The sequence below is a fragment of the Hydra vulgaris genome, chromosome 05 (genome assembly GCF_038396675.1).
Source record: "Hydra vulgaris chromosome 05, alternate assembly HydraT2T_AEP".
In the NCBI taxonomy this organism is placed as follows: Eukaryota; Metazoa; Cnidaria; class Hydrozoa; order Anthoathecata; family Hydridae; genus Hydra; species Hydra vulgaris.
In genome coordinates, this window is record NC_088924.1 from 4,046,949 (window position 1) to 4,072,996 (window position 26,048).

A 26,048-nucleotide genomic window follows, 5' to 3' on the forward strand; every position below is an offset into this window, starting at 1 on the left:
CATAGTAAAGCATTTCATATTGAAAAAAGAAGTATAAATTATAGTCACCTCTATGTCTATGACATATGGTTAACAGGAGGCCTAATTAAATCATCAAGAAAAAACAAAAATTTTGTTAAAAATATTTAAAAACAGAAACTATTAGAACGAAATTAATTACAAAACTATAAAATATTTATTTGAAAAAAATAAAAATTGATAAAAAAAGCAACCCTTACCAACTTGCAAAAAAAAAAAAAGAAAAAAAAAGCGGAAACGCTCAAAAAACATGAAATACCACTAACTGGGAACTAATTTGGAAAAACTATTGAAAACAACTTGCCCCCCAAAATTTTATAAATGGAAAGCTCATTTATAATATAGATATTATTATTGAGAAACTTTTTTCTTGATGTTGGTCCAAACTTAACAAGTTATTGTACGTGAAAATAAAAAAAAATTGCAGCAAAGTTTCCTTTGAGTAAAAAAAATTTCGACTCATCTTACAACGACTGATATAGGCAAACCTAACTTAAGCCAACGTGAACTATATAATGCTTTTGATAGTCTGAAAATATAATCAGGTATAGACTAAATTAGTATTGATGTAATTAAATCTGTCTTTAATATTATCATATCTATTATTTTATATTTTTAATATTTCTTAAATCAGGTTGTATTTTGGATAAATTAAAAATCGCTAAAACTACACCATTTTTCAAATTTGGCAATGAGATAATATTTCAAACTATAGACTTTCTACTCAAGACTAATTGAATGCATTATGTATAACCGACTTTATAAACATTTAACTGAAAAGATTATGTTTTCAATTAAATGTTTATAAAGTCGGTTATATATAATATAGTTTATATAGGTTTACTCTAAAAAGAACTATTCTAATGACCAAATGCATTTAATAGTGATTGTAGGTTTTTTATTTATTCAAAACTTTTGATTCTTTTAGTTTCTTATTGATTTTTTCTATGTTATGAAATATCTTAATAAAATTTTCTTACTGATATTTTTTTTTTTGCCGAAATATAGATTATACCGTGAATGGGGGTGGCTATGAACACTTTTTGAACATTTTTGTATCATGGAAGAAAACTGTTTGCCTAATTACTACCTTTTTTTTTTTGCAACAGAACATCATACTTTTCAGCTTTCTGTAAAAGTTGTAAGCCTGATCAACACTATGATGTAAATACCTTAGTTTTCTAAATGATGTAAATACCTTAGTTTTACACGAGTATATATGTATTTCCGAAACAAGGTGAAAATGAACAGCCGATTTGGGGTGACTTAGATCACTACATATCGTTTTCATATCCTAAATTAAAGTTATTTTACAATAATGAAAAGGGGAAAATACTGTTAAAGATCAAACAGATAACAGAAAGTTTGTTTTATATAGAACTATTTTTTTTTTAAATTCAGTTCATGTTAAAAAATTAACATACTACTTTTAAAACCTAGTTTTTTTATCTACATGTATCACAATATTTACAAAGCTATCCTACATAAAATAGGACATCAACTGTCACTACCCTTCAATTTTTCACATGATTCACACATGCTGCATACAAAGTTGATATTTTCAATATTGAGCTCATAATAATAATCTTTATCATAAATGAGGCCACAACACTGTAGGTGATATGGTTTACTGCAATTGTCGCATTGAGTCCATACATCATTGCCTAACTCTACCCACTTTTTGTTACATAAAGCACAGTACCAATTACTATCTGTGTTGTTGTTAAACTCTGTTGAACTTGATGGTATTGACTTTTCTAAACAATGAATTCTTTTACCTCGTTCCACTTTTGGACTACGTGGTTTGCGTTTTGCAAGTGGATTTGCGCTTAATTCTAGATTATTTTTAAAAATATCTAAAACGGATTCGTTAAGAATCATTACGGTGTCTTTACCACCAGGATCTTTATATTTTCCTGGAAAGCGTTTTATAACCTCTGTCTTGTCCATAGGGTAGATCCCCGTTGCTCGAAATCCGCTAATCAAAGCTTCTGGCTGCAAAGTGTTATTCAATTTATTTAAAAGCGCAGGTAGGTGTTCCTTTGGGATTGCTCCTTTGATACGACTTTTTACTCTCCACTTCAAAAGAATACTTCTCCACGACAGCTTTAATCCTCTAAATACAGCAAAATCTAGTGGTTGACAGAGATGAGTTGCATTTAGGCCATTGTTATAAACTTGATGTTATGTTGAATCGTGGCTTCAATAACTTTAGGAAAAAAATGAACCAAGATTATCCCCAATTAACAATGTTGTTCCGGCTTTTGAAATAGCAACAGGTAAGTATATTTCCATAAACCCTCTAGTAAATGTTCTACTATCAAACCACCCATTAGGAGTGATGTCATAAACAGTCCCAGGTGGTCCACCTTTAGTTCAACCCTGGTAAAGATTCTTTGCTTTATAAACAACCATGGGCGGCAAAAACTCGACAGCATTGCTAGAAAACATTAAACTGGTCGACTGCTTTGAATATTCTTGTTTTTTTTCAACACGGTTCCCATGGCCACGACGAACAATAACGGATTTGGACCCTGGGTTGTTTGTTATATTGGTCTCATCATAGTTGTAAATATTTTCTGGAGGTATATCCTTTAACTCCAGGTACAAGTCATCAAAATATTTGTTAAGGGTTTCTTCATTTACCACGGCTCTATTATGTTTCACATTGTCTGCAACCCTTTGTTAAACAATGTCTCTTTATGAAAGACTGAACCCAATCTACCCCAAGCATATTATTTTTGAATCGAACGTCATTTATCTTTACTTTATCACAATAAGATTTAACTAAAGCCTTATGTCCAGCGAATTAAATGGTACTCTCCAGTCAGTCATATGAATAATTATTTGGACAAATAAATTTTCGATTTTACTATCAAGTCTGGTCTATCCGCCATGCTTTTTCGGAACTTGATCCCCAAGCTTTACTTTTTTATGTAATGTTCCTAATGGAATATTGTACATTTTTGAAGCCTTTCTAATGGTAAATCTATGGTTTTTTACTTTAATTACAGCTGTTTCAATGTCTTTTTTTTTGTAATTTCGAAGCATAGTTCCTAAAATTAACAAAGAAAAGCCTAATTTCGTATTAAAAAAATATAATTTTAAAATGAGCTTTTAATCGGATACAGGCAAGCAATACCTTAAATTATTATTTTATTAAAACATTATGTACCTGATCGTGATGCGAGCCAACTTTAATGACGTTTAGATGCGGGGTTCTTAACATATTCCTTGATAAGTAAGTAAATTGCCCTAACTACGTAATTTGCAATGTTTATATGAGATGGAGAAAAGGCGGGAAAAGATAATTTTGAGGGCAGCCGAAAATTATCTTTAACACATATTTAAGGCAAGCGAGTAAAAAAATCTCAATTTTTGGCTATATTTTATGTGCTGCTTTACCATTTAGTAAAACCAGTACTGGTGTTCATTTTCACCCCCGATAACGGTACTTCAGATACACACTAAAAATTAAAGGTAGAAATTTTTAGTTAAGGTAGGATATGTGATATACCCTTAGTAAGGTATAATTTTCTACCTTATAAGGTAGAAAATTATACCTTTAAGTTAGAAAATTGTATGAGAAATAATTGTTTTTAATATAATTTTCTACCCTAAAAGGTAGAAATACCTTACTAAGGGTATATCACATATCCTACCCTAAGGTAGAAATTTCTACCTTTTTTTTTTAGTGTGTATTCTTAAAGACAAACATAAAAGTTAAAAGTGCAAATTATTACTAAAAAGTATTAATGAGATTATAACTCAGTCAATAATCATAATACATTAACTATAAATGTTTAAACTTTTTTTTTGAAGGAATAAAAATTAATTTTTTTTTAAAACAATTTTTTACAGTTTACTTTTAATAATTATTTTATTTTCAAAATAATTATGCAGCATAATAATTTAGCAGAGCAAAATGATTTTTCAATAAATTATTTTCTAAATTTAAAAAAATTATTTTTGCAATTAAGTAGCTTACAACTTAACAAGTATAAAATTACTAGAAACAAATTTAATTTTCAATTTGTTGACTCGGCTATTTTACTACTTATAACCTAAGTTTCAATACAGAAGAAAAAACATGATACTGAGAGAAAACATGATTCTTCAAAAACTATAATTTCTGATGAAATGTAAATATTCTGTAATTTTTATTTAAATATAAATTTTCCCTGAAATGTTTACATTACTCAACAGTTTATATATTTAACTCGCTCGCCTCGCGTTATAAAATCTACATAAAACCTTAAGACTTGTCTACCCCGAAGAATGATGTTAAAAAGGCAATGGTATTTAAAAGGTTTTTGTTGAATTTAAAACTGAAAAAAGAAATTAGTGACAATTTTAAATATACATAAATAACAAATCACTGGCGATATCCCGTTAACATAAATAGCCCGTAACTTATAAATAAAAATTTCATTTTTCATAAAAATTCAACTATTTTAAAAAATACATAAAGTAAGTTTTATCTTGGAGTCGGAACACGTGGAGGCATAGGTGGACGAGGTGTCAAAATACGAGGATCAAACCCTAAACAACAAAAAGTTCAAATCAAATATATTATTAATTTATAAATATCAGAAACAATCGAGATAAAAGTTAAAGTATCCATTCATAAACGGTAAGGAATTACGGTAAATTACCAATGAAAAAATGATTTATACTAACCCATAACTTGAGGTCTAACACCAGGCATCCCTATCATATTTCGAGGTGGACCCATCATCCAAGGTGGCCGTTCATTTGGTAAACCGAACATTACTGGAGGTCTAGGTGGCATTCTCATACTGGTGGACATACTACTAACCGTATTCATAGATTGTGGCATAGGAGGGAAAACCTAAACTTATAAAATAAACAACACTATAGTACAGTTATAAAAAAACTTGACAGAAAACTTGCGCAAAGATAAATTGTTAAGCACAATATAATTAAAAACCATTAATTATCTGTTAAGGTAAAAGATTGAATTTGAATAATAGGAGTTCAACACTGATATTAAACCCTGAAGAGACTGAAGAACTTGTTCAATTTAAATGATCTTTCAAGTTATAGAAATTCAAATTACAAGAGTTAAAGTGTTCATACTTTCATTTACTACAAACTTGCACTAGAAGTTCTGCAAAGATTTCTACAATTAAATGATTAGAAATTACTTTATTACACCTCATATTTCCAAAAAATTACCAAAAAACATGAAACTAAGTAGATGTAAAAATAGCCTGAAAACAAAGTGAAACCTTCCACATAAAAATTTTTTTTGTACTTAAACTAGAACAAAATTTTTAAGACAAATTTAAAATTTCGTCCAAAAAATTTCACTTTCATTTTATGTTTGAGTCTGTATCTAATCGATAGTTGCTAATGAATAAACTGAGTAGGCTCGGATTAAAAAGAAGTTAATTCAATTATACAATTTAGAAGTGTTGCAATAGTAATGTAAAAGTGAAATGTAAAAAAGTTCTAATAATGGTTTTTTTAATTTCCATAAAATTAAAACTTTATTACCATAAAAATTTAAATTTTATTTTCAGGTGAAAAGTCTTAAAATCAATTAAAAATTATACTAAAGCTATTTGCATTGTACGAAAATTTAAAATCCAATTTTGGTTAGGAGGAAACTAATTGCAGAATTATTTATTTAAAAATTTTAATTATTAAAACTAAATATTAGTTAATTGATATTAAAACAATGATAAAAAAAAGAAATAAAATATGTTATTAGAATTTTTATAATAACTATGAGTGGTATGTGGTATCTGAAACTATGAATGGTATGTGGTATCAGAAAAAATAAATAATTAAAATTTTAAAAATATGATTTTTATGATTATAAAAACTATTTTGAGGTAATCTCTAAATGCTTAAAGAAATGTGTTCTTTGTTGTCTAATAATATGCAATATGAGTGCAGAGTAAAATCATCAAGTTGAATCATTTAAACAGCATACTTAAAAAATCCTAATAATTTAAAAACATCTAGTAAAACTTATTAATTACCCAAGATGCAAATTATCTTGTGATACTATATGATAAAAAAAAAAATCTTTGGAAACAATAAAAGTATTATTTATAAAACCTAGAAAAAAAAAACACAACACAGTTTGCTTATAAGTTAATCTAATAGTGTTTAAATAATGCTACATACTAAACCCCTTGCATTGAAACTTTATTAAAAGTCCATGCATCAACTGATAATAGAAATGGTTTTAAGAAAAAAAACATAAAAAACTAACTGTTCTGGGTTGAAACAACGTTAGATTTGGTGTTTTTTTTTTGTGAGTGCTTATTATATATATATATATATATATATATATATATATATATATATATATATATATATATATATATATATATATATATATATATATATATATATATATATGTATATGCGGTAGTGGTGTAGTGGTAAAGAGCTCGCTTCATAAGCGAGAGGTTCCGAGTTTGATTCCCATCACATCCCTGGTAGTACCGCGCTCAATTTGTTTCTCCGCGCAGTGGCCTTGTTCGTCAAGGTTCGTGTTTCGGAGCTATAGAGTTGAGAGAGGGTTATAACCACTAATAAGTAGTCTCCTCATCTGTAGTGGCCTTCTCGGCCTTGAGGAGGTGAATAACAAAAAAAAATATGTATATGTATATATACATATATATATATATATATATATATATATATAAATAAAATTTTACCTGACTTGTAGAATTTGCTGAAGAAGTAGAAAGAGTCTGAGCATTTGGAGGTGCCATATGCATAAAACCTGGTGGAGGCATATTTGGAAAACCCATTGCAGCCATATTTGGAGGCATACCTTGCATAGGAGGTGGACCTTGCATAAATGCAGGTAAAAACGACATTCCCATACTGTCTCCGCCTTTAGAAAGAAAATATATGTTCATATGAGGTTAAATTTATAATACAAAACTAATTTTAATTATAAAATTATTAATTGTGTAAAATATATACCCATCATAGATGGTGGCATTCCCATTGGACCACCCATTGGAGGGGGTATGATAGTGGGAGGCATAATAGAGCGAGAACTCATCATATCAGGAAGAATAGGTGGAAGCATTGGTGGGGCATCAGCAAACAACTGATGAGGGCGATCACTCTGTGTCAAAGGATTACTTGCAGCCAGAAGTCGCTCTAGAAAGAAATAATCAAATCAATCTAACAGAAAAATATTTAAATTACATTAGTAACCATATGTGTGTATATATATATATATACATATATATATATATATATATATATATATATATATATATATATATATATATATATATATATATATATGTATATATATATATATATATATATATATATATATATATATATATATATATATATATATATATATATATATATATATGTAAAATATTAATAAGGCGTTATTAGAAGAGAAAGATATTCAAAAAATAAAGTTCTTTTATAAAAAAACTATTAGGTAATTTTAACTAAAGGTATTTTTTTTAAAGTTTTGCCTAATTAGTAAGAAAACTAATTTAAATGATTTTATAAAATAAAAAAGATAAAAACGATAGAAACAAAAACAAAGAAAAATAAATAGTAATGAAAAAAAAAAAAAAAAAACTATTTATTATTTAAAGCAACTAAATATCTTTTATTAGAAATGATAAAGTGAAACATATTTACAATATAAACAGGGATATATATATAATTACTACATATCTATATTTATATATACAATGTTAACATAAAAACTTATACTATTGAAATTCTTACCAGCAGCAGATCCATGACGTTCACCTTTCGTATCTTTTTTAAATGAGTAAGAAACACTGATAGGTCTATTAGACAAATATTGACCATTCATAGCATCAATAGCAGCATCAGAAGCTTCAAAACTTGCAAAATTAATGAAAGCAAAGCCTTTTGAATTACCAGTCTCAGGGTCTCGCATGATCTACAAATCAAGTTTTAATGCAATTTTTACCATAAATTTTTAAAAATGCAGCAAAACTAGCATAGTATTAATCAAAACTAGCATAGTAAGAATAGAAACTGTAAATTTTATTATATATATATTTTTTTTATCACTGGTTACATATAACAGTGTTACTATTGGTTACATATAGTGTTGTTTACTCATCTGTTTGCTCTAATTTAAATTAGCAGTTTTAGCACTTTAATTATTTAAAACAAAAGCCTTATATGTAAACTTTATATGTAATGAGAATTAAAAACAGAACTTACCTTAGGTGTAGTAAGAATAACACCAAAAGCACTGAAAGTATCATATAGAAGTTTTTCATCAATATCCGGATCTAAATTTCCAATAAATATATTTGCACCAACATCAAGATTTTTATTGTGTGCAGATGCCTATAAAAAAAAAGCATATATAAAAAAAAAAATTAGTCTTTAAAAAATAAAAAGCTAATAAAAAGACTAAAAAAATAATAAAATATAAAATTTAAACTTTACTCAAACATTTATACTATATGCATAAGCATTTAACAAAGACTTTGATTACCTTGTTCACTCTGATAGGCTTACCATAAACCTTTATCATGTTCAATATTTTGATTGCATAATCTGCATCTTCTTCTGACATAAACTCAATAAAACCATACCCTTGATGATTTTGAGTAATTCGATCTTTTGGCATATGAACATTAACTTAAAAAAATTAACACGCCTCTGTAATATAGATAAAATAGAATCGAAAATAAGAATATATAAAAAAACTGTGAAAATATATAACGAGCTGTGAAAATTAAAAAACAAATATGTTTTATAAATTACAAAAATATTTTATATTTTTCTAAATTATATATTTTATAAATTATAAAAATTATATATATATATATATATATATATATATATTTAAAGTTATTAAACTTAAAAATAATTGAAAAGTTGATGACATAAATATAAAGAGACGACATTAACATATTGTGAAAGACATACCGAATAAAGCTGCAAGAAAATCCAAAAAACACAAGAGCGTTAAAAGTATCAAGTAAAAGAATAGAATTAACTGAGTTTATCAAGTTTGAAGCAATAGCTTTTACCTTACTAAACTCCATAGTTTTCTCTTTCTAGTTCTTATGTACTGTTTCTTGAGCTTCTATTTTCAAATTGTATAACTTTTTCATGATTTTCACCAAAACAACTCTCTTAAGAACAAACACCCTTTTATCATTACAAGAAATTCAAGTAAAAAGGTATTATCTAGCGTAATTGAAATTTTAGTTAAACTAACAGTTTTTAACAAGCATGCACTTGTTAAAAATGTTTAACAAGCATGCACTTGTTAAAAATAATTAACAAGCATGCACTTGTTAAAAATGTTTAACAAACATGCACTTTTGATACATTTATAGGAAAAAAGATCAAAATGATACTTCAAAAACATGACATGAAATAATTATGTAAAGTTGGTAATGAGACCTTTTCAAAAGCAACACTAAATTCTCAGACAACAACTGTGATTAAACCATTGAAAACTTATCAAATATGAAACTCCTTCAATATTCAGAAAAGTTAATTAAGTTATAAAAAAAGGAAAAAAAAAAAATTTTCAAAAATCAAAACAACAAGACATAATCTGTTAAATTATTTTTATGAACATCTGTGGTTTGTAGTTTTTTCTGCAATTTGTATTTTAACTAACTCAAATAACTTTTAGTACCATATAAATAATATATAAGCCTGTAGCTATGTTGAAAATAAAATGCATCTAAAAAAGCAAAACTTTTTTTTACTATCCAACTTGACATTAATAGTTTATTTGTTGCTCTGCAGAATCTCATTGGCCAACCAGCAGAAACTATTGGCCAACCAGCAGAAACTATTGGCCAACCTTGACACTATTATAAAAACATTTTTTTGTCGGCAATGTAATAGGGTTTTAGTGGTAGAGCCCCCGTTCAGAAGGAAGTACCAAGTTTAATTTCCATCACAATTTCCATACACACAGTACCCTGACTAACTTATTTCTCTTTAAAGCAGCCAAGTCTTTATCCTTTATGTTTCAGAACTATCATATTATATTATTAGATATCATTATTAGATAGAACTATTAGAGTTATAAAAAAAATATGCTTAATATTATTATGCTTAAATATGGTGGGAACCTTGAAATAAAAATTTGTTCTGCTTTAAAAGTATATTTAGAAGTATTTAACTAAAGTATAGAACTATGTAACAAAAGTATATTTAAAAGTAAAAAAATATATTTATAATTTAATAATAAAAAGATAACTTTTTTTTGATACTAACATTCAAAAATCATTTTTCAACTTGTTTAACTCAAACTACAAAATGATCATTTTAAAGAATTAATTTATCCTGCATATAAACTTCTTTTTGCAACTTACCTACTGGTCCTGCCTGAAGAAAAAGTTCCCAAAGGAGAGGTTCCAAAACCTTGTCATCTACATTACCACAGTATACAGTTGCATCTAAAATAACAATAAAAAAAATTTTTTACATTAAAATTCATAAAAACATAAGCATGTGTGTTTCTCTGTGTGTGTATATATCAACCCTCAGATTTAGAAAAAATGAGGTTGGCAATAAATTTCTGACCTCAATCTGTTAGAGATCGACACCAGGTCAGCAAAAAAAAAGGGTTACCATAAAACATAGAAATAAAGTTGGCGATTTTTTGCTGACCTCAAACACTTTTATGTTGGCATTGCTGAATGCCGACCCTAGTTTTAAGAGCTCATATATATATATATATATATATATATATATATATATATATATATATATATATATATATATATATATATATATATAACCAGATGATTAAATACTATATCTAAGAACCATGTGACTTTTTCAGCAAATACCTTATTTTAAAACCAACTTACACAATAAATAGCAAATTTTCCTGAAATTAACTTTTCAGGCTACTTTACTAGAAAAGACAGATTGAAATGTCTTGTTTTTGAAAATGATTATATAAAGTATTTTTATAAAGTATATCTTTTATAAAGTCAGTTATATAATAAAAAAATAACTAAAATGTTTAGATAGTACCTTACTAACAATGATACAAACCATAATAAAAACCTCATTGAACTCTCTAAACATTATTTAATTGTGTTCTTCTTTTGTGACCACTTGGCAAGTTTATTTATTAAAACTATTTAACGATGAAGAAAAAAATCCCAAAAAATGAAAAGAATCAAGATCAAACCGCAATGCTTTTAAAATAAAATTCTAATAATGGTAAAGCTATTAATAGTTTGATTAAAAACACCTAACTACTAATCCTATCCAAAAAAATGTGTCTGATTAAACACAAACCAATTTTATTTAAAAATGCTTTTCAGTCACAGCAATCTGATCAATTCTATTTTTCTCACATAAATCTGATCAATTTTGTTTTTGTTACTAATATAATTATTTTAATTTTCTAAATTTAGTCACTATCATTGATGATCGATCAATTTCTTTTTTATTTTTAATTTATTTTTAAACTTTAGTTGTAATTTCGCTCTTTTTTTATTTATTTATTTATTTATTGCTTACCATAAATATAAAATTTCTCAATTTTCAAATTCAAACATAATCTTTTCAAAAACTAGTTCATGTTAAGTTAAGAATAACGCATGTTAACTCGACATAAAACAATGAGGTAAATATGTTAAAGGAGATTAGAATTCATTTTCCTTGCTACTGAAATTTTAAAAAGCAGATTGTTAAGAAAAGAAGTACTAAAAATCTGAGCCGAAAATAAGCACAACTGCTTTGACCATAAATTTACGTTAATAGGTTTGACTTTAAGCACGTGGTTATCTTTGAAACCAAACATTTTTTAAGAAAAAAATGAAATTTAGTAAATAATTTCCTTTTATTTAAAAAAAAATAGCTTATACATTTATATTAAATATCTTATTCATGTAATATGATTAAATTAATATGTATGATTTACCCTGATTTCGCTCTAAAACTACCGCCATTCCAGACTTTGCATACAGCGCCGGACTGAGTAGGACTATCCATTTATTTTTTAGACAGTCATTTGAAAGACAATTATATTTACGAGACGTAAAAATAGAAAAAAAAAAAGAAACTTAGGTCTTATTCATCAGATTTCTTTATTTAGTAATTTATACTTGTTTTGCAAGAGAAAAAAATTTATTGCTTTGAAATTAAAAACTGTTATAATAAACTTTTTGTTTCTAGTGTTTATTAGTGTTTGTTTGGGTTTTTGCGAGACCTTAAATTGCCACTGCATATCATACCCTGCAAAGAAAACACCTAATAATAAACGGTGTCGGTAAGTAGGTAAGGTAAAAAACGCACTGATTTCGAAAACTAGGTATTGACGTACTTGCCTTCATCAAGGTTAATACATTTTTTTCTTTCAACTCTTCTTTTTTCTCTACACCAGACGCTTATTAGAGGATACTTTAATTACAAGTGATTTTTTTTACGCATGCGTGATAACTTTACATCCGAGGTAAGACTAAGCCTAATCGTTTTATAAATAAATTGTTAAATAAATATAACCAAGTTGCAAAATTTTTTTATCAACATCAATAGTTTTGTGCCAATACAAACAAAAAGATCTTTAAACTTTTTAAACTTTTTTTGTTAATAATTAGGAAAAACAACATTACATTTTTTAAAAAAAAGTGCATTTTACTTCTCATTCAGAAATGGATGGTGCAAAGCTGCGGATTCAGCATACAGCGTGGAGGAAGGGAGGCTGCCCCTCGCGCAACCTAAGTTAATAAACTGGCGCCCCCTAAAACGTAAATTTCTTATTACAAAGTTCTACGTTTATTTTAAACGGAAATAGAAAACTAGATAACAACAAATCATTGTTTACATAGCTGCTTCACAAATTTGCCCGCATTCATGACAGAAAACAAAACAGAGACATTTTGTTTCAAGAAAATATCTTTTATAATCATAATGTATACAGCCACTATATTTTTAACATAGTTCAGCGTATCAAAACTTACTGTGATTGCACAGTGACAGGTGTTCATAAAACCACAATAACTTTGCAAATGGTAAACGATTATTTTATTTAAAGGAGAAAAACATAAAATTATAAATTGACTGATTTCAACATTGTCGAGCAATTTAGATTTGTTTTTATGTGTTAAAAATGTTTTCAACGAAAAGCCGTTTTGCACCCCTCCCCATTTGGAACCTACTCGCGCCGGCCATACGTTTAAAGATAAACAACTATTCTTAATAGAGAAATAGATGACATCATGCTTTCCTAAAATATCTATATTCTACGAAATCGACTTGACTCTTTTTTTTACATCTGTTAAGATGAAGAAGTTTCAGTAGACTAAAGATTATCAAAAATTATCTGTGATCAACAATAACAAGACAGTGTCTTTTTGGATTGATATTAATTTTAATCGAATGTGAGCTTGCTAAGAGCTTTGACTTTAAACTATTAAATCATTTTGCTTCAACCCAGCAGGTATCGACGTCTATACAACATTTTACAGACATCACAAGTCCATATGATATTCATAAGACATCCAACGAACGATTTGTACCCTCTGGAAATTAAATCTCGCAGGAAAAAATTTGTATTAACTTGCAGGAAAGTAAATTTCTTTCTTAATGGTTGCTTTCAGTAACAGGTATAATGTAAATATAATTATAAATAATCAAACCGTTGCAATAATATTAAATATTTCCTTTTTTTTAACGATAATTTTTAACCAAAGTAAACTTAGTAAACTCAAACTTTAGATTGTTTAGTGTTTTAAACTTAATAGTTATGATGAAAGGCACTTAAAAGCATCGATAAAATATTTTTATCACAAGTGGGACTCCCAAAAAAAGAAAATTTTTTAGGCGTTAATGTGCCACCCCCAACCCTTGTTGCCTCCTACTCAATCCCCTGCCGGGGACCGGGGGAGCACATTAACCACTAAAATTTTTTAGAGGTTAATGTGCTCCCCCGACGCTAAACCTCAATCTGCCACTGATAGTTCACGATTGATTTTTAAACATTAAATTATATCATTCATTATTAATAACTTTTTCCAAAAAAATTCCTCAAATTTCTTATGTTAGTTGTAAAGTATAGGGGAAAGCGGGACAAGAATGTTTTGAAAGCCCTGAGTTATTGCAAAACTATCAGTTATAAAGCAGTAATACCTTGTCAGTATATTTATGTTATCATAATAACTCATTGCTTGCATGAATTTTCAGTTTGCAAGTAGAAGAATTTGAAATAAAAATTAAAAAATTCATAAATGCCATCAAGTAACGTGATCGGGGCAAGATGAATTACCGATTTCTGATTCCAATTTTGTTAAAATTTAATAACTACCAACTACTCTAACTAAAAAGAAACACAAAATAAACGTCGCAAAAAAATATTCCTCAAAAAATTACACCCAAAGAACACCATTCATTATGCGTAACCGAAATTAAGGTATTTTTTTTAAGCAGAAAAAGTAAATTTATGCGTATAAAATTGCGTTAATAATTTTTAAAAAAACCAATTGGCGTTTTAAAACACAAGATGTAAATACAATTTCGTTTTTACCCATTTTTAAGTTTTTTGAGTTGTTATATGAAAAGCCATGTTGCCTTATTCGCCATGTTGCCCCGTTTTCCCCTTCTACTTTTTTTATTTAACATTCATTTTAAAATTGAAAGACGCCGAATAAAAAAAATATATATTCAAATTCAATTAACTCGTGTTGTCTCAAAAGTTTTTAAAAGAACTACAAAAATCAATACAAATTCACATTTTAAAGTTTCGTTTTCACAAAAAAAAACCTAACATCACATCGTTTAATTATTCGTTATGCTATTCTTTACATAACATGGATCGTAATATCACAGCGAATTATTTTAAATAATATTAATAATAATGATGTTTAAAAATACTAAAAGTTAAAAAACAATTCCGTTAATGACGACGCAACATGCCATGTTTTGAACTATTTTATATAAAATGTTATTTACATGTTTAATAACCAAAACGAAACAATCGCTAATAAACGTAACTTTTAAGTGACGTCATTTATTTAACAAAAAATATGACTATAATAAATTATTTTAACTTAATTTCTTGAATTTAAATTGTCAAAAAAGTTTTCAATCTAATTTAGATCAATACGTCCAAATATTTCATCCACCTGACCAGTAATACCATCCACTAATTCAAAACATGAAATGCAAACTCGTACTAAATTCGGGTACCCCAAAGATTTAAGACTAAAAAGAAATATATATATATATATATATATATATATATATATATATATATATATATATATATATTTAATAACGTTTTTAAACAAGTTTTAATAATATTATCAAACTAAAAAACTGTTATAACTTATATAATGAATATACTAAAAAAATAAATTATACTTTTATAATAGAAATACTAAAAATAGTACAATTAAAAAATATATAAAAAATCGTGATAATAAAATAAATTTTTTTAAAAAAAAGGCAAAGTTTTTAGGTTTTTGACTTTAAAATAACAACACAAAATACACTGTGAGATAAGTATTATTTGTATGCATATCTAATACACATTTTTTCTAATACATATTTTTTAGTGGTTAGTTTCAGTCACGCGCGGATTTTATATACAGGTGATCACAAATTAGGACATATTTATAATTCAGTGATAATAGAACTTCAATTTCAACTGATTTTTTCTCAATGGCCAAGCCAGAAAATTTTGTCTTATAAGCTAAATATTTGGTTTTAGAACATGTTGTTGACATTATAATGGTACCAGTCATAATATATGTTGATAATGCATAAAAATTCCAAAAGCAATTGTAACTAACTATTCAACTTTTTTTTTTGTCATTTTTTTTTTTGGTCATTTTACAGACGTTTTAAAGCAAAGCTTCAATATAATTGTTTTAATTAATTATAATTAAATGTTTCAATTAAATTAAAGGAACTAGTTAAAGAGTTTAATTTATTCTTTAATTAAAAAAGTTAAATTAAAAACTCATAGTATATAAAATATGCCGCATGAATAGACTCTTTTTGCTACATTTGCGGTGAATTAATTTAAAATAAAAATCGTAGAAGTATTACACAACGTGTTAAAATATCGTCCCATTTTATTTTGACTGTAAAAATGCCACATGAATCATAGTTGCTGCATCAAGTGTTCCAGTATCTTATCTAGTTAGTTCAACCGTTCTGGTCTAAGATTATTGTTAGGTGTACCAATTATATGGTGATCATTTAAAAGATTTTTCCTTGACTGTCACTAAAGAATTTAATTGCAAGAAGTTTACTAATGACTATAAAGCTACCATAAATAATGCAGAATTAGCATTCTTGAAATACTTTAGTGCCTATAATCTGGATCTTTTAAAAAACTTTTAAGGAAATATAGTGAGCTTAGCTCACTATATTTCCTCACTATATTTTCTCACTATATTTCCTCACTATATTTAGCTCACTATATTTAGCTGGTTCGCTAGCTCAGCTAGTCAACTAGCTTGTTCAATCATACAATATTATGGGTTGTTCAATCATACAATATTATGGGTTGTTCAATCATACAGTATTATGGGTTGTTCAATCATACAGTATTATGGGTTGTTCAATCATACAGTATTATGGGTTGTTCAACCATACAGTATTATGGGTTGTTCAATCATACAGTATTATGGGTTGTTCAATCATACAATATTATGGGTTGTTCAATCATACAGTATTATGGGTTGTTCAATCATACAGTATTATGGGTTGTTCAATCATACAATATTATGGGTTGTTCAATCATACAATATTATGGGTTGTTCAATCATACAGTATTATGGGTTGTTCAATCATACAATATTATGGGTTGTTCAATCATGCAATATTATGGGTTGTTCAATCATACAATATTATGGGTTGTTCAATCATACAATATTATGGGTTGTTCAATCATGCAATATTATGGGTTGTTCAATCATACAATATTATGGGTTGTTCAATCATGCAATATTATGGGTTGTTCAATCATACAATATTATGGGTTGTTCAATCATACAATATTATGGGTTGTTCAATCATACAATATTATGGGTTGTTCAATCATACAATATTATGGGTTGTTCAGTCATACAATATTATGGGTTGCAGTTATGAGTAATTCTAAAAACAATAGTTTTGTACGCATTTTTTACATACTTAAATTGTAAAAATATGCTGATTTTTATATCATTGAAGATATAGATTTATCAGATTTATACAATACACAAGTATGTGTTTAACTTCTACACATCCGCCGATGTAAAAAGATCTTTAAAAGCCCTGCATTATTTTTTACTGTCAGTGAAAAAAAAATTTTTATTCTATTTATATTTTTTTATAACTATAATAGAAAAAACCCATTTTATTCTTGTCAATTTCAATACTGAAAATATATTCAAACTCTATAAATAGATTTTCCAACTTTAAAAGTAGATTTTTAAACCTTAAAAATAGATATTTTATGTTACATACAGAATGTTTCATAAGTTGTGTAAATGTTTTTGATTTAAAATAATTATACAAAAAATAATAAAAGAATGCTTGTTATAAATTTGCTATAATATATTTATCAAAATAAAAATTGAAATATCTGGCTATTCAACTTGTTTACCATCTAACTCTCGGTAGCATTTCAAATGAACATTTTTACAGGCTCTTCTACATATGTCTATCTCTGCATTTGTTTGTTCAACCTACTTACGAAGTTCATTAATTAAAGAGGGTATATAATATTCTTTAAGTAGCCCTAAAGGGAAAAGTCTGAATGAGAAAAAAACAGAAGTACAAGCAGGCCATTGTTGGTATGAGACCAAATTAGAGTTGGTCCCATAACAACAATTATGACGATTTATAATACGGTTATGGTTGAATTGATTCTCATCTGACCAAGTTCAGAGCTGAATTCTTTTGTCGAAATCATCTTTACTTAGTTCTTGTACTGTACTTGGTCTCAATGATCGAAAGCCTGTGTTTCGAAGAATACCAAAATAACTTGTCATCATTATTCCTCATTTTGATAGCGCACATTCGAATTAAGAAACTGTAGGCTTTTTTACTTTTTCTCTAACAATTTTAACAATAGAACAAGAAAGGCCAGGTCTTTCTTAATTGCGAATATTGTCTCTCTTTTTAAACTTGTAAAACAAATTTCAAATAATTTTCTCATGAGGAGGTGGAGCCGTAAAATGATTTTGCATTTGTATAATTGTGCTGTATCTAAGCAAATAAAAATAAAATAAAATTGAATTCCCCCTTTGATGAAAAGTTGTGAAGTCAGGCTTTTTTAATATCTAAGTTATTAATTAAACCTTTGGGTAGTTCAAAAAATAACAATTTAAAAAAATGCTATAATTTAAAATTCCTATATGTGTTCTATATAATAAAATAACATTGGATTGAAAAATTTTTTGAATAAGAAATAATTTTAAGGTAGCAAAAAACCCTGAAACAACAGACAGGTTCCTAATAATATTTTAAAAAAACGACTAGTCTTATCAAAAATGTCATTTTGGGGTCTCAAAAAAACCAAAATTACATAAAAATTTCAAAATAAATAATTTTTTTATTTTTATGTTAAATAACAATAGTTCTTGAGCCATAAAATTTAAACTAATAATCCCTTATATGCATAAATTTTAAATAAATAAATTATAATATTTGGTAGCAATTTTAAATGAAAAGCATGCATACAACTTATGAAACACCCAATATATATATATACAGTATTGGACAAAACATTTGCAACCAACATCGAACAATGCTAAAAAGTGTTCCTCATTTTACATGTCTTAAAAACGAAACGAACTTCCACAGCAAACAGTTCAGGAGTCTGGAATCATAGCATGCCATGACATGAGCAATCAGCTGACAGGTGACAGCACACAGGCAGAATTTCGTTGACAAGTGCCATTTTGCAGCGGACAAAACAAGTGCAACTTTTTTGGTTTGTTTCATTTTCTTAAGTCTGGTCCGTGTCAACATCACGGAAGTTTTTTAATAATTAAAGGAAGTATCCAGAAGTTTCCAGAAGCATGCAGAAGCTTCCAGAAGTTTCCAGAAGAAGCATCTGGAAGCATCCAGTAGAATCCAGAAATATCCAGAAACATTCAGAAGCATCCAGACGCATCCAGAAGCTTCCAGAAGCATCGAAAAGAAGCATCTAGAATCTTCCAGAACAGGTTCACACAGGTTCATTTTACTATTTAAAAGACATGTAAACCGACATGTAATTCAGTCAGTATATGGAAGTCAATCAGTCAGTATTATCAAGACAGTTTATTGAAGTGAGTTTTATCAAAGTGTTTTATCGAAGAACATCAATACAAGAAGTGAAATACAACAAGTGTTTCATTACATCAATACAGTCCACATCCAACCAAGAGGTTGTGTTCCACAGAGCATTATTGTATCATCACAAGGTAAATGTAACACGGTAAGCCTTGAGAAGCGTGATTATTTATTTTTATTATTTTCATGACTTCAAGTGCAAAAATGGCTCCTGACAGTCTTGGATTGGAACTAAAAAAGAAAATTATTGGCGATTACATAAGTGGAATGTCACAAAAAAGTATTTGTGATAAATATCGCGTGAAAAAATGGACCGCATCAAGTCTATGTTCCAAATATCATTCTATGGGGAAGTTGGCAGCAGATAACAAAGGTGGAAGACCGCGTTCCACCACTTCTAGAGAGGATTCTATGATCGTCAGATCCGTCAAGAAGGATCCCTGGATATCATCAGTCGAGATACAAAAGCAATTAGAGCATGGTGGAGGCAATGTAATGGTCTGGGGGTGTTTTTCTGCTAACGGTCTAGGTCCAATACATCGAAACGATGGAATAATGGACCGTTTCATGTATAAAAATATCCTGAAAGATGTTATGTTACCTCATGCTGAATGGAATATGCCAATAAAATGGGTTTTTCAGCAAGACAACGATCCGAAACACACTGCAAAAGTAGTCAAGCAGTGGTTTCAAGACAACCACCTATCGGTGATGGATAGGCCGCCTCAATCTCTGGATCTCAACCCTATCGAGAACCTGTGGGAGATCGTCAACCGCAGAATTAATCTTGAAGGTGTTCGTAATAAGGATCAACTGTTTGAACAAATCCAAAAGGCCTGGGCAGCGATTCCACAAAGTTTCATTGATCACCTGATCGAATCTATGCCTCGAAGATGCAAGGCTGTGATCGACAACAAAGGATTCGCCACAAAATATTGATAGCGAAATACAGCTTGGTCAACATTTTGTCGAGTTGCACTTGTTTTGTCCAGAAGGAAATCAACTTTTTTTAATACTTTTGATTAATTTATTAATTTTCGTGTACAAATAATGAACTTTGTGATGAATAAAACTTGAAGAACTTTGTCTCTAAACAGTTACATAGTTAATTCTCTAAATTGAAAAAATGCAGCACTTTTATATAAAGAAACTAAATTAGCATTATTTGGTTGCACTCGTTTTGTCCGATACTGTATATATATATATGTATATGTATATGTATATATATATATATATATATATATATATATATATATATATATATATATATATATATATATATATATATATATATATAAAAATTACATTTACCTTTAAGTATATAATGGTATCTATAATGGTCAAAATTGAAGTTGTTTAAAGTTGTTATGTCTTGTTTTTTAAAATAAAAAATCACAGTTTCCTCTTGGTTGTCTATTGCCTTAATAAACTTCTGTAAAAAACAGAATTTAAGTTTGGCGATTCCTAATTAATAGTTTTTAAGGACTTTGTCTCAGTAACGTCACAATTGTTCCATTAAAATGTTGCAGTATTTTGTTAGCAAAATTTCTCTCAGTAAAATCTTCTAGCCAAGGGTTAATAGGAGTTTTCAAAATCTTTTGATTTTGAAAACTCCGATAGTCAAATGTTCGACCTTGGCATATACTTCGATTTGATCCCCATCACGTCCCTGGTAGTACTGCGCTCAACTTGTTTCTCTGCGCAGCGGCCTTGTTCGTCAAGTTTCATGTTTCAGAGTTATAGAGTTAAGAGAGGGTTATAACCACAATTAAGTAGCCTCCTTGTCTGTAGTGGCCTTCTGGGCCTTGGGGAGGTGAATTAACAAAAAAAAAAAAAAATACTTACATACCAAACTACCTATTAATTGTAAAATCAGGTTTAAATCCTCTAACCATTCTTTTAAGTGCTTTCCTTTAGCACATCTTCAATACTTTTCTTTGTTTTTCATTGTTCACCTTCTCAATACTCTTGAGAAAGAGAACAACAAAAAACTTCCTTACTCTTTTTGATGTTATGTCTGATCAAGTTAACCAAGCCCTTTCTTCTTACTCCTAACACTATTGGTTGTTATTGGTAACTTAAATGCTCATTATACTGAATGACTTGGCTCTAGTATCAATGATCCTGCTGGCACTAAAACTCAATTTTTTTGAATTTCTTAATTTCTGAACAACCCTAATTACTTACCTTATTTTCTGCTTAACCCTAATTAGTCCTAATTAACTCAATGTTTCTCTGTTAAAAATTGCATTATTTAAGTAATGGAAGTTTTAACAAATTCAATGTAAAATTCATTGAAGTAATCTTCTAGATTCAGACAAGCATGAAAATTTTTATTCCATTTCATTCTAGAGGTAATCTTTATCATTAGAAAAGGCAAGTCTCTCATACATGGCTTTGATTTTATAACTATTTTTAAGGTTAAGACAGAACTATTTGAAGAGTACAACTCCTCTTATCACTTGATTCTAATGACCGTGTTCTTCCTTTCATCTCAGATAACATTCCTTTTATGGTTTTAAAAATGCTAAAAACTCTTTTCATTAAACTTTCTAAACAAGTGCTGGACTAAACATTAATTTCCTGCTTAAAAACAGCACCTTTTTTTATGATTTTTAGAAAACTACCAAGACTGCTTTTAACCCCTCTATTGCCCAGTCTTCTTACTATTATTAATTAACACTTTAGTTAACAAATCTCTAATACTTCATTTTATAAAGAACTTTTACTTTGAAAATCTTTTCAAGCATTTTAATCTTCTTAATCTATTGCAGACTTTTTAACAGCTGTAACAGAAAGGATATATCATGTATCAGATAAAAGCAGTGAGGCAAAAACTATTGCTTTTGACTTTTCAATGACTTTCCATAAAGTCTGGCTTTAAAAAAAGCTGGTTTTCTTCATAAGCTCTGATATGATATATACCTTTCGAACAGCAGTATTAAAGTTGTCTTTAATGGACAACTTTCTCCTTCATTTCCAGCAAATTCTAGGGCACCACAAGATTCTGGTTCGATTGCTTCTTATTCCTGATAATCTCTAAAGTAACTATCTGCTGATCAAAAAGTGACAAAAAGCTTGAACTTCCTTTTGTGACAGCTTAGGCTCACTATGACTGGCAACCCCTTCCCCCTCTCCAAAAAAAAAAAAAAAAAATCCAGCTGTTTACTGCTAATAATTATTGCAGCATTGTTGATTTTTCTATATTGATAAATGGCAACACTATGACAATTCCACATAAGTTAACATTCCACAAATTCCACATAAGTTAATATTTCACAAACTCAGCAAACAAAGAATAAACAACTTTAAAAAACCATAAAAAACCAGCTATATTACATAATATACAAACATAATGAGTAGTTTCCTCAATTAATGGGTTCTCCCCTGGGCATAAGGGAGATTGATTTTTAAAATAACAATACCTCATTTTGTTTTTAGTACATTCTGCACAAAAAACACGTCCACAACATCTACAATGGTGCTTGCGAAGTGCCTAAAGAGATTTTCAACTTGTTAACTGTAAAACTTAAAAAAAAATTTTAAACTGTTCTTATGTCAAACTGTACTTATGACTTTTTAATTGTCACAATCACTTTAGTTTTGATTCAAGGTAAATGGTTAAAAATAAATATTTTTAATTTCTAATTAACAGAAATTAATTTTCATTTAAGTCTGACACTTCATTTGAGCAAACTTTGAAAACTTTTTTATGTCTTTGTGAGAACAGTTATTTTTATTTTAAAGTAGTCTTTTATACAATTCATTTTTTATAAAGTTAATCCTTTTTAGTCATTTTTTCAATTTATTTTAACAAAATTAGTAACTATAAACTGATTGTGCCAATAATATCTAATTATAACAACTTTTTTTTCAGATATGTTTACGGAAACCTTTTTAAGACAATATTAAGAAAAAATTTCTGCCATTGCTTCTATATTTTATATTTCAGATCTTCACAATCAGGGATCAAGATATTCAAAAGATCAAGATATTCGAAGGAACAAAATATTCAAAGGATCAAGATATTCAAAGGATCAAGATATTCAAAGGATCAAGATATCCAAAGGGAACTCTGCATAAAAAATTGCACAAAGATTACAATTTTTGTCATGTTTAATTTTCTTTTATTAATAAGTTAATAAGTTACAAAGGGTTTAACTGTCAACCTTTGGATTTTGCTTTGTCAACTTTTTTATATGTTTATATAACAATTAAATGTTGATTTAAGTTTATGTCACTAACTATATAAAACTAAAATTAAATTATATTTAATAATTATAATACTACATTTAAATAAATGTAAATTACAACAAATTTCATAAAAAAGGCATTTAAACATAGAAATCATAAAAAATAATTTTTGAATGTGTGAATATTTTTAAAATTTTAAATGGGATACATAACTATTATAACCACAAACAAATAAAAACATTAGACAGCCTTATTGACTGATTTGAGTGCTTTGATATGCTGATCATGAATATGTACCTAGTTTTTACCAAAACTATCAGTTTTTTTTTGGAAAAACCTCTAAAAGAGAAATTGCAACTTTGGTCACATTTGTAAATTGGCCACATTGACAAAGTTACTAATACTTATATTAAATTCTAAAATTTATCACAGAACATAAAAATACTTAAGTTGTATTTAACAGATTGCATTATAACACAAGTATCACCATTAATAATTACTAAAATTTAAAGTAAAATAAAATTTAAAAATAATATTAATTACAAAACATATATGTGAGAATAAATAAGATCATTACATAAAAAAAAAACAACCTTAGAGAATGGCAACTTGCATTTAGCATTCTGACAAAATTTGACAATATTATCTGGAATCCAGGTTAATTTCAAACTTTTTTGCAAGTGACAAAGATCTTTATAAGCTTCATAACTGTTGGCCAATTGGCTTTCTAGCTGAAATAAAAGCTTTCTCAAAATCAAACAAACAAAAAAAGAAAGAGACAAAGCCAAGTATAACAAATTTTGTTAATAATACCAACAATAACAATAGTAATAATGATAATAATAATAACAATAATAGCTAGATTAATAAATAATAATGATAACAATCATAAATTAATAAAATATTACATAATAGATTAATCAAATATAAAAAATAAAAATAGATTAATAATAATATAATAACACCTTGTTGTTAATTATTTATCTAAAAACCAAAGAAAAAATTTTTAAAATAGTAATAATAAAGAAATGGTTTTTTGGCAAACAAAATTTGTATAGACAGAAATCAAAACATTTAACCTGAAAGATAAACTAAAATAAAGATATAAATATCAATTTTTTTAATATTATACTTTGAACCTAAAAAGCTTCGCACCAAAAAAAACATATTTATATAATTAATGATAACATATCATATACTTTACTCTTTTTTCAAACTTATTTTTATTCATAATTTTTAAATTAATTTATTAGTTTATTAGTTTGACAATTTTCTATAATAGGTTGTATAAAACTCCTCATGATTTAGTTTTATTTTAAAACCTTTTTCAATATTTTGATAAGATCTAAAAATTAGATTAAAAAGCAGAAAGTAAAGTAACAAAATAATAGGTATGAAAGATAGCTTCATGATCTATAATGGCTTCATGATCTATAATGGCTCCATGATAGTAAACTAACTGATCTATGAAGAAAACAAATTGTTTGGTGTACATCCTGATTAGAAAATCAACTTTTAGGGAATTGGGGCAAATTTCCCCCTCCCAAAGAAAAATTGTGACATGAAATTGTTTTTGATAAAGTTTAAATAATTATTGATAATTTATAATATTTTTATTTCTAACTTCAAAATATTTTGTATTAATATTATATATATATATATATATATATATATATATATATATATATATATATATATATATATATATATATATATATGTATATATATATATATATATATATAAATATATATATATATATATATATATATATATATATATATATATATATATATATATATATATATATATATATATATATTCATATATATATACATAAACATATGTATATATATATGTATATTCCTGGATGCGTCTGGATGCTTCTGAATGTTTCTGGATATTTCTGGATTCTACTGGATGCTTCCAGATGCTTCTTCTGGAAACTTCTGGAAGCTTCTGCATGCTTCTGGAAACTTCTGGATACTTCCTTTAATTATTAAAAAACTTCCGTGATGTTGACACGGACCAGACTTAAGAAAATGAAACAAACCAAAAAAGTTGCACTTGTTTTGTTCGCTGCAAAATGGCACTTGTCAACGAAATTCTGCCTGTGTGCTGTCACCTGTCAGCTGATTGCTCATGTCATGGCATGCTATGATTCCAGACTCCTGAACTGTTTGCTGTGGAAGTTCGTTTCGTTTTTAAGACATGTAAAATTAGGAACACTTTTTAGCATTGTTCGATGTTGGTTGCAAATGTTTTGTCCAATACTGTATATATATATATATATATATATATATATATATATATATATATATATATATATATATATATATATATATATATATATTCACTTGCATATTTTGATAAGATCTAAAAATTTTATATTAATTTATATTAATTATGCATATCACTAGCATAATTAATATAAGTGACATGCATCATAAACATAGAGATCATTTATTGTCTCGCAAGATTATTTGTGCTTGTTGTGGCAAAAAAAAATTTAAATGTTCTATGCTGGAACCTGGAACTCAGTTCCTAAATCTGGTTCAAATGTATG

General features: G+C 27.5%; 2 protein-coding genes across 14 annotated transcripts in view; both read right to left on the reverse strand.

Moving 5' to 3' along the window:
• Positions 1 to 4,431: 4,431 nt before the first annotated feature.
• LOC136071804 (splicing factor 3B subunit 4-like) lies at positions 4,432 to 12,020 on the reverse strand. The gene is made up of 9 exons (XM_065797142.1): positions 11,942 to 12,020; positions 10,374 to 10,457; positions 8,525 to 8,670; positions 8,245 to 8,373; positions 7,774 to 7,954; positions 6,991 to 7,173; positions 6,717 to 6,898; positions 4,699 to 4,870; positions 4,432 to 4,560 (listed from the first exon to the last, which is right to left on the reverse strand). The coding sequence occupies exons 1-9, from the start codon at positions 11,967 to 11,969 to the stop codon at positions 4,496 to 4,498; spliced, it is 1,170 nt and encodes a 389-aa protein (XP_065653214.1). The 5' UTR covers positions 11,970 to 12,020; the 3' UTR covers positions 4,432 to 4,495.
• Positions 12,021 to 14,678: 2,658 nt separating this feature from the next.
• Positions 14,679 to 26,048, reverse strand: part of LOC136080471 (RUN and FYVE domain-containing protein 2-like) — a 63,281-nt gene continuing 51,911 nt past the window's right edge. For 3 of the 13 annotated variants that reach the window (XM_065797145.1, XM_065797148.1, XM_065797149.1), the window contains 3 exons: positions 24,078 to 24,215; positions 22,716 to 22,786; positions 14,679 to 15,219 (listed from right to left, as the gene is read on the reverse strand). In XM_065797145.1, the coding sequence (XP_065653217.1) occupies positions 15,105 to 15,219; positions 22,716 to 22,786; positions 24,078 to 24,215 (324 nt within the window). In that variant the 3' untranslated portion in view covers positions 14,679 to 15,104. The remainder of the gene's footprint in view (positions 15,220 to 22,715; positions 22,787 to 24,077; positions 24,216 to 26,048) is intronic. The other 10 variants (XM_065797146.1, XM_065797144.1, XM_065797143.1 and 7 more) reach the window with 6 other exon arrangements.

What these genes read in the sequence shown, in the direction of transcription:
- LOC136071804 (XM_065797142.1), bottom strand. Translation starts at nt 11,969, where the DNA reads ATGGCGGTAGTTTTAGAGCGAAATCAGG. An exon ending in TCTTCAGGCAGGACCAGTAG is followed by an intron (nt 8,671 to 10,373) that starts GTAAGTTGCAAA and finishes AATTTTTTTAAG; the next exon opens with TTAATGTTCATATGCCAAAA. An exon ending in AGCCTATCAGAGTGAACAAG is followed by an intron (nt 8,374 to 8,524) that starts GTAATCAAAGTC and finishes TTTTTTTTATAG; the next exon opens with GCATCTGCACACAATAAAAA.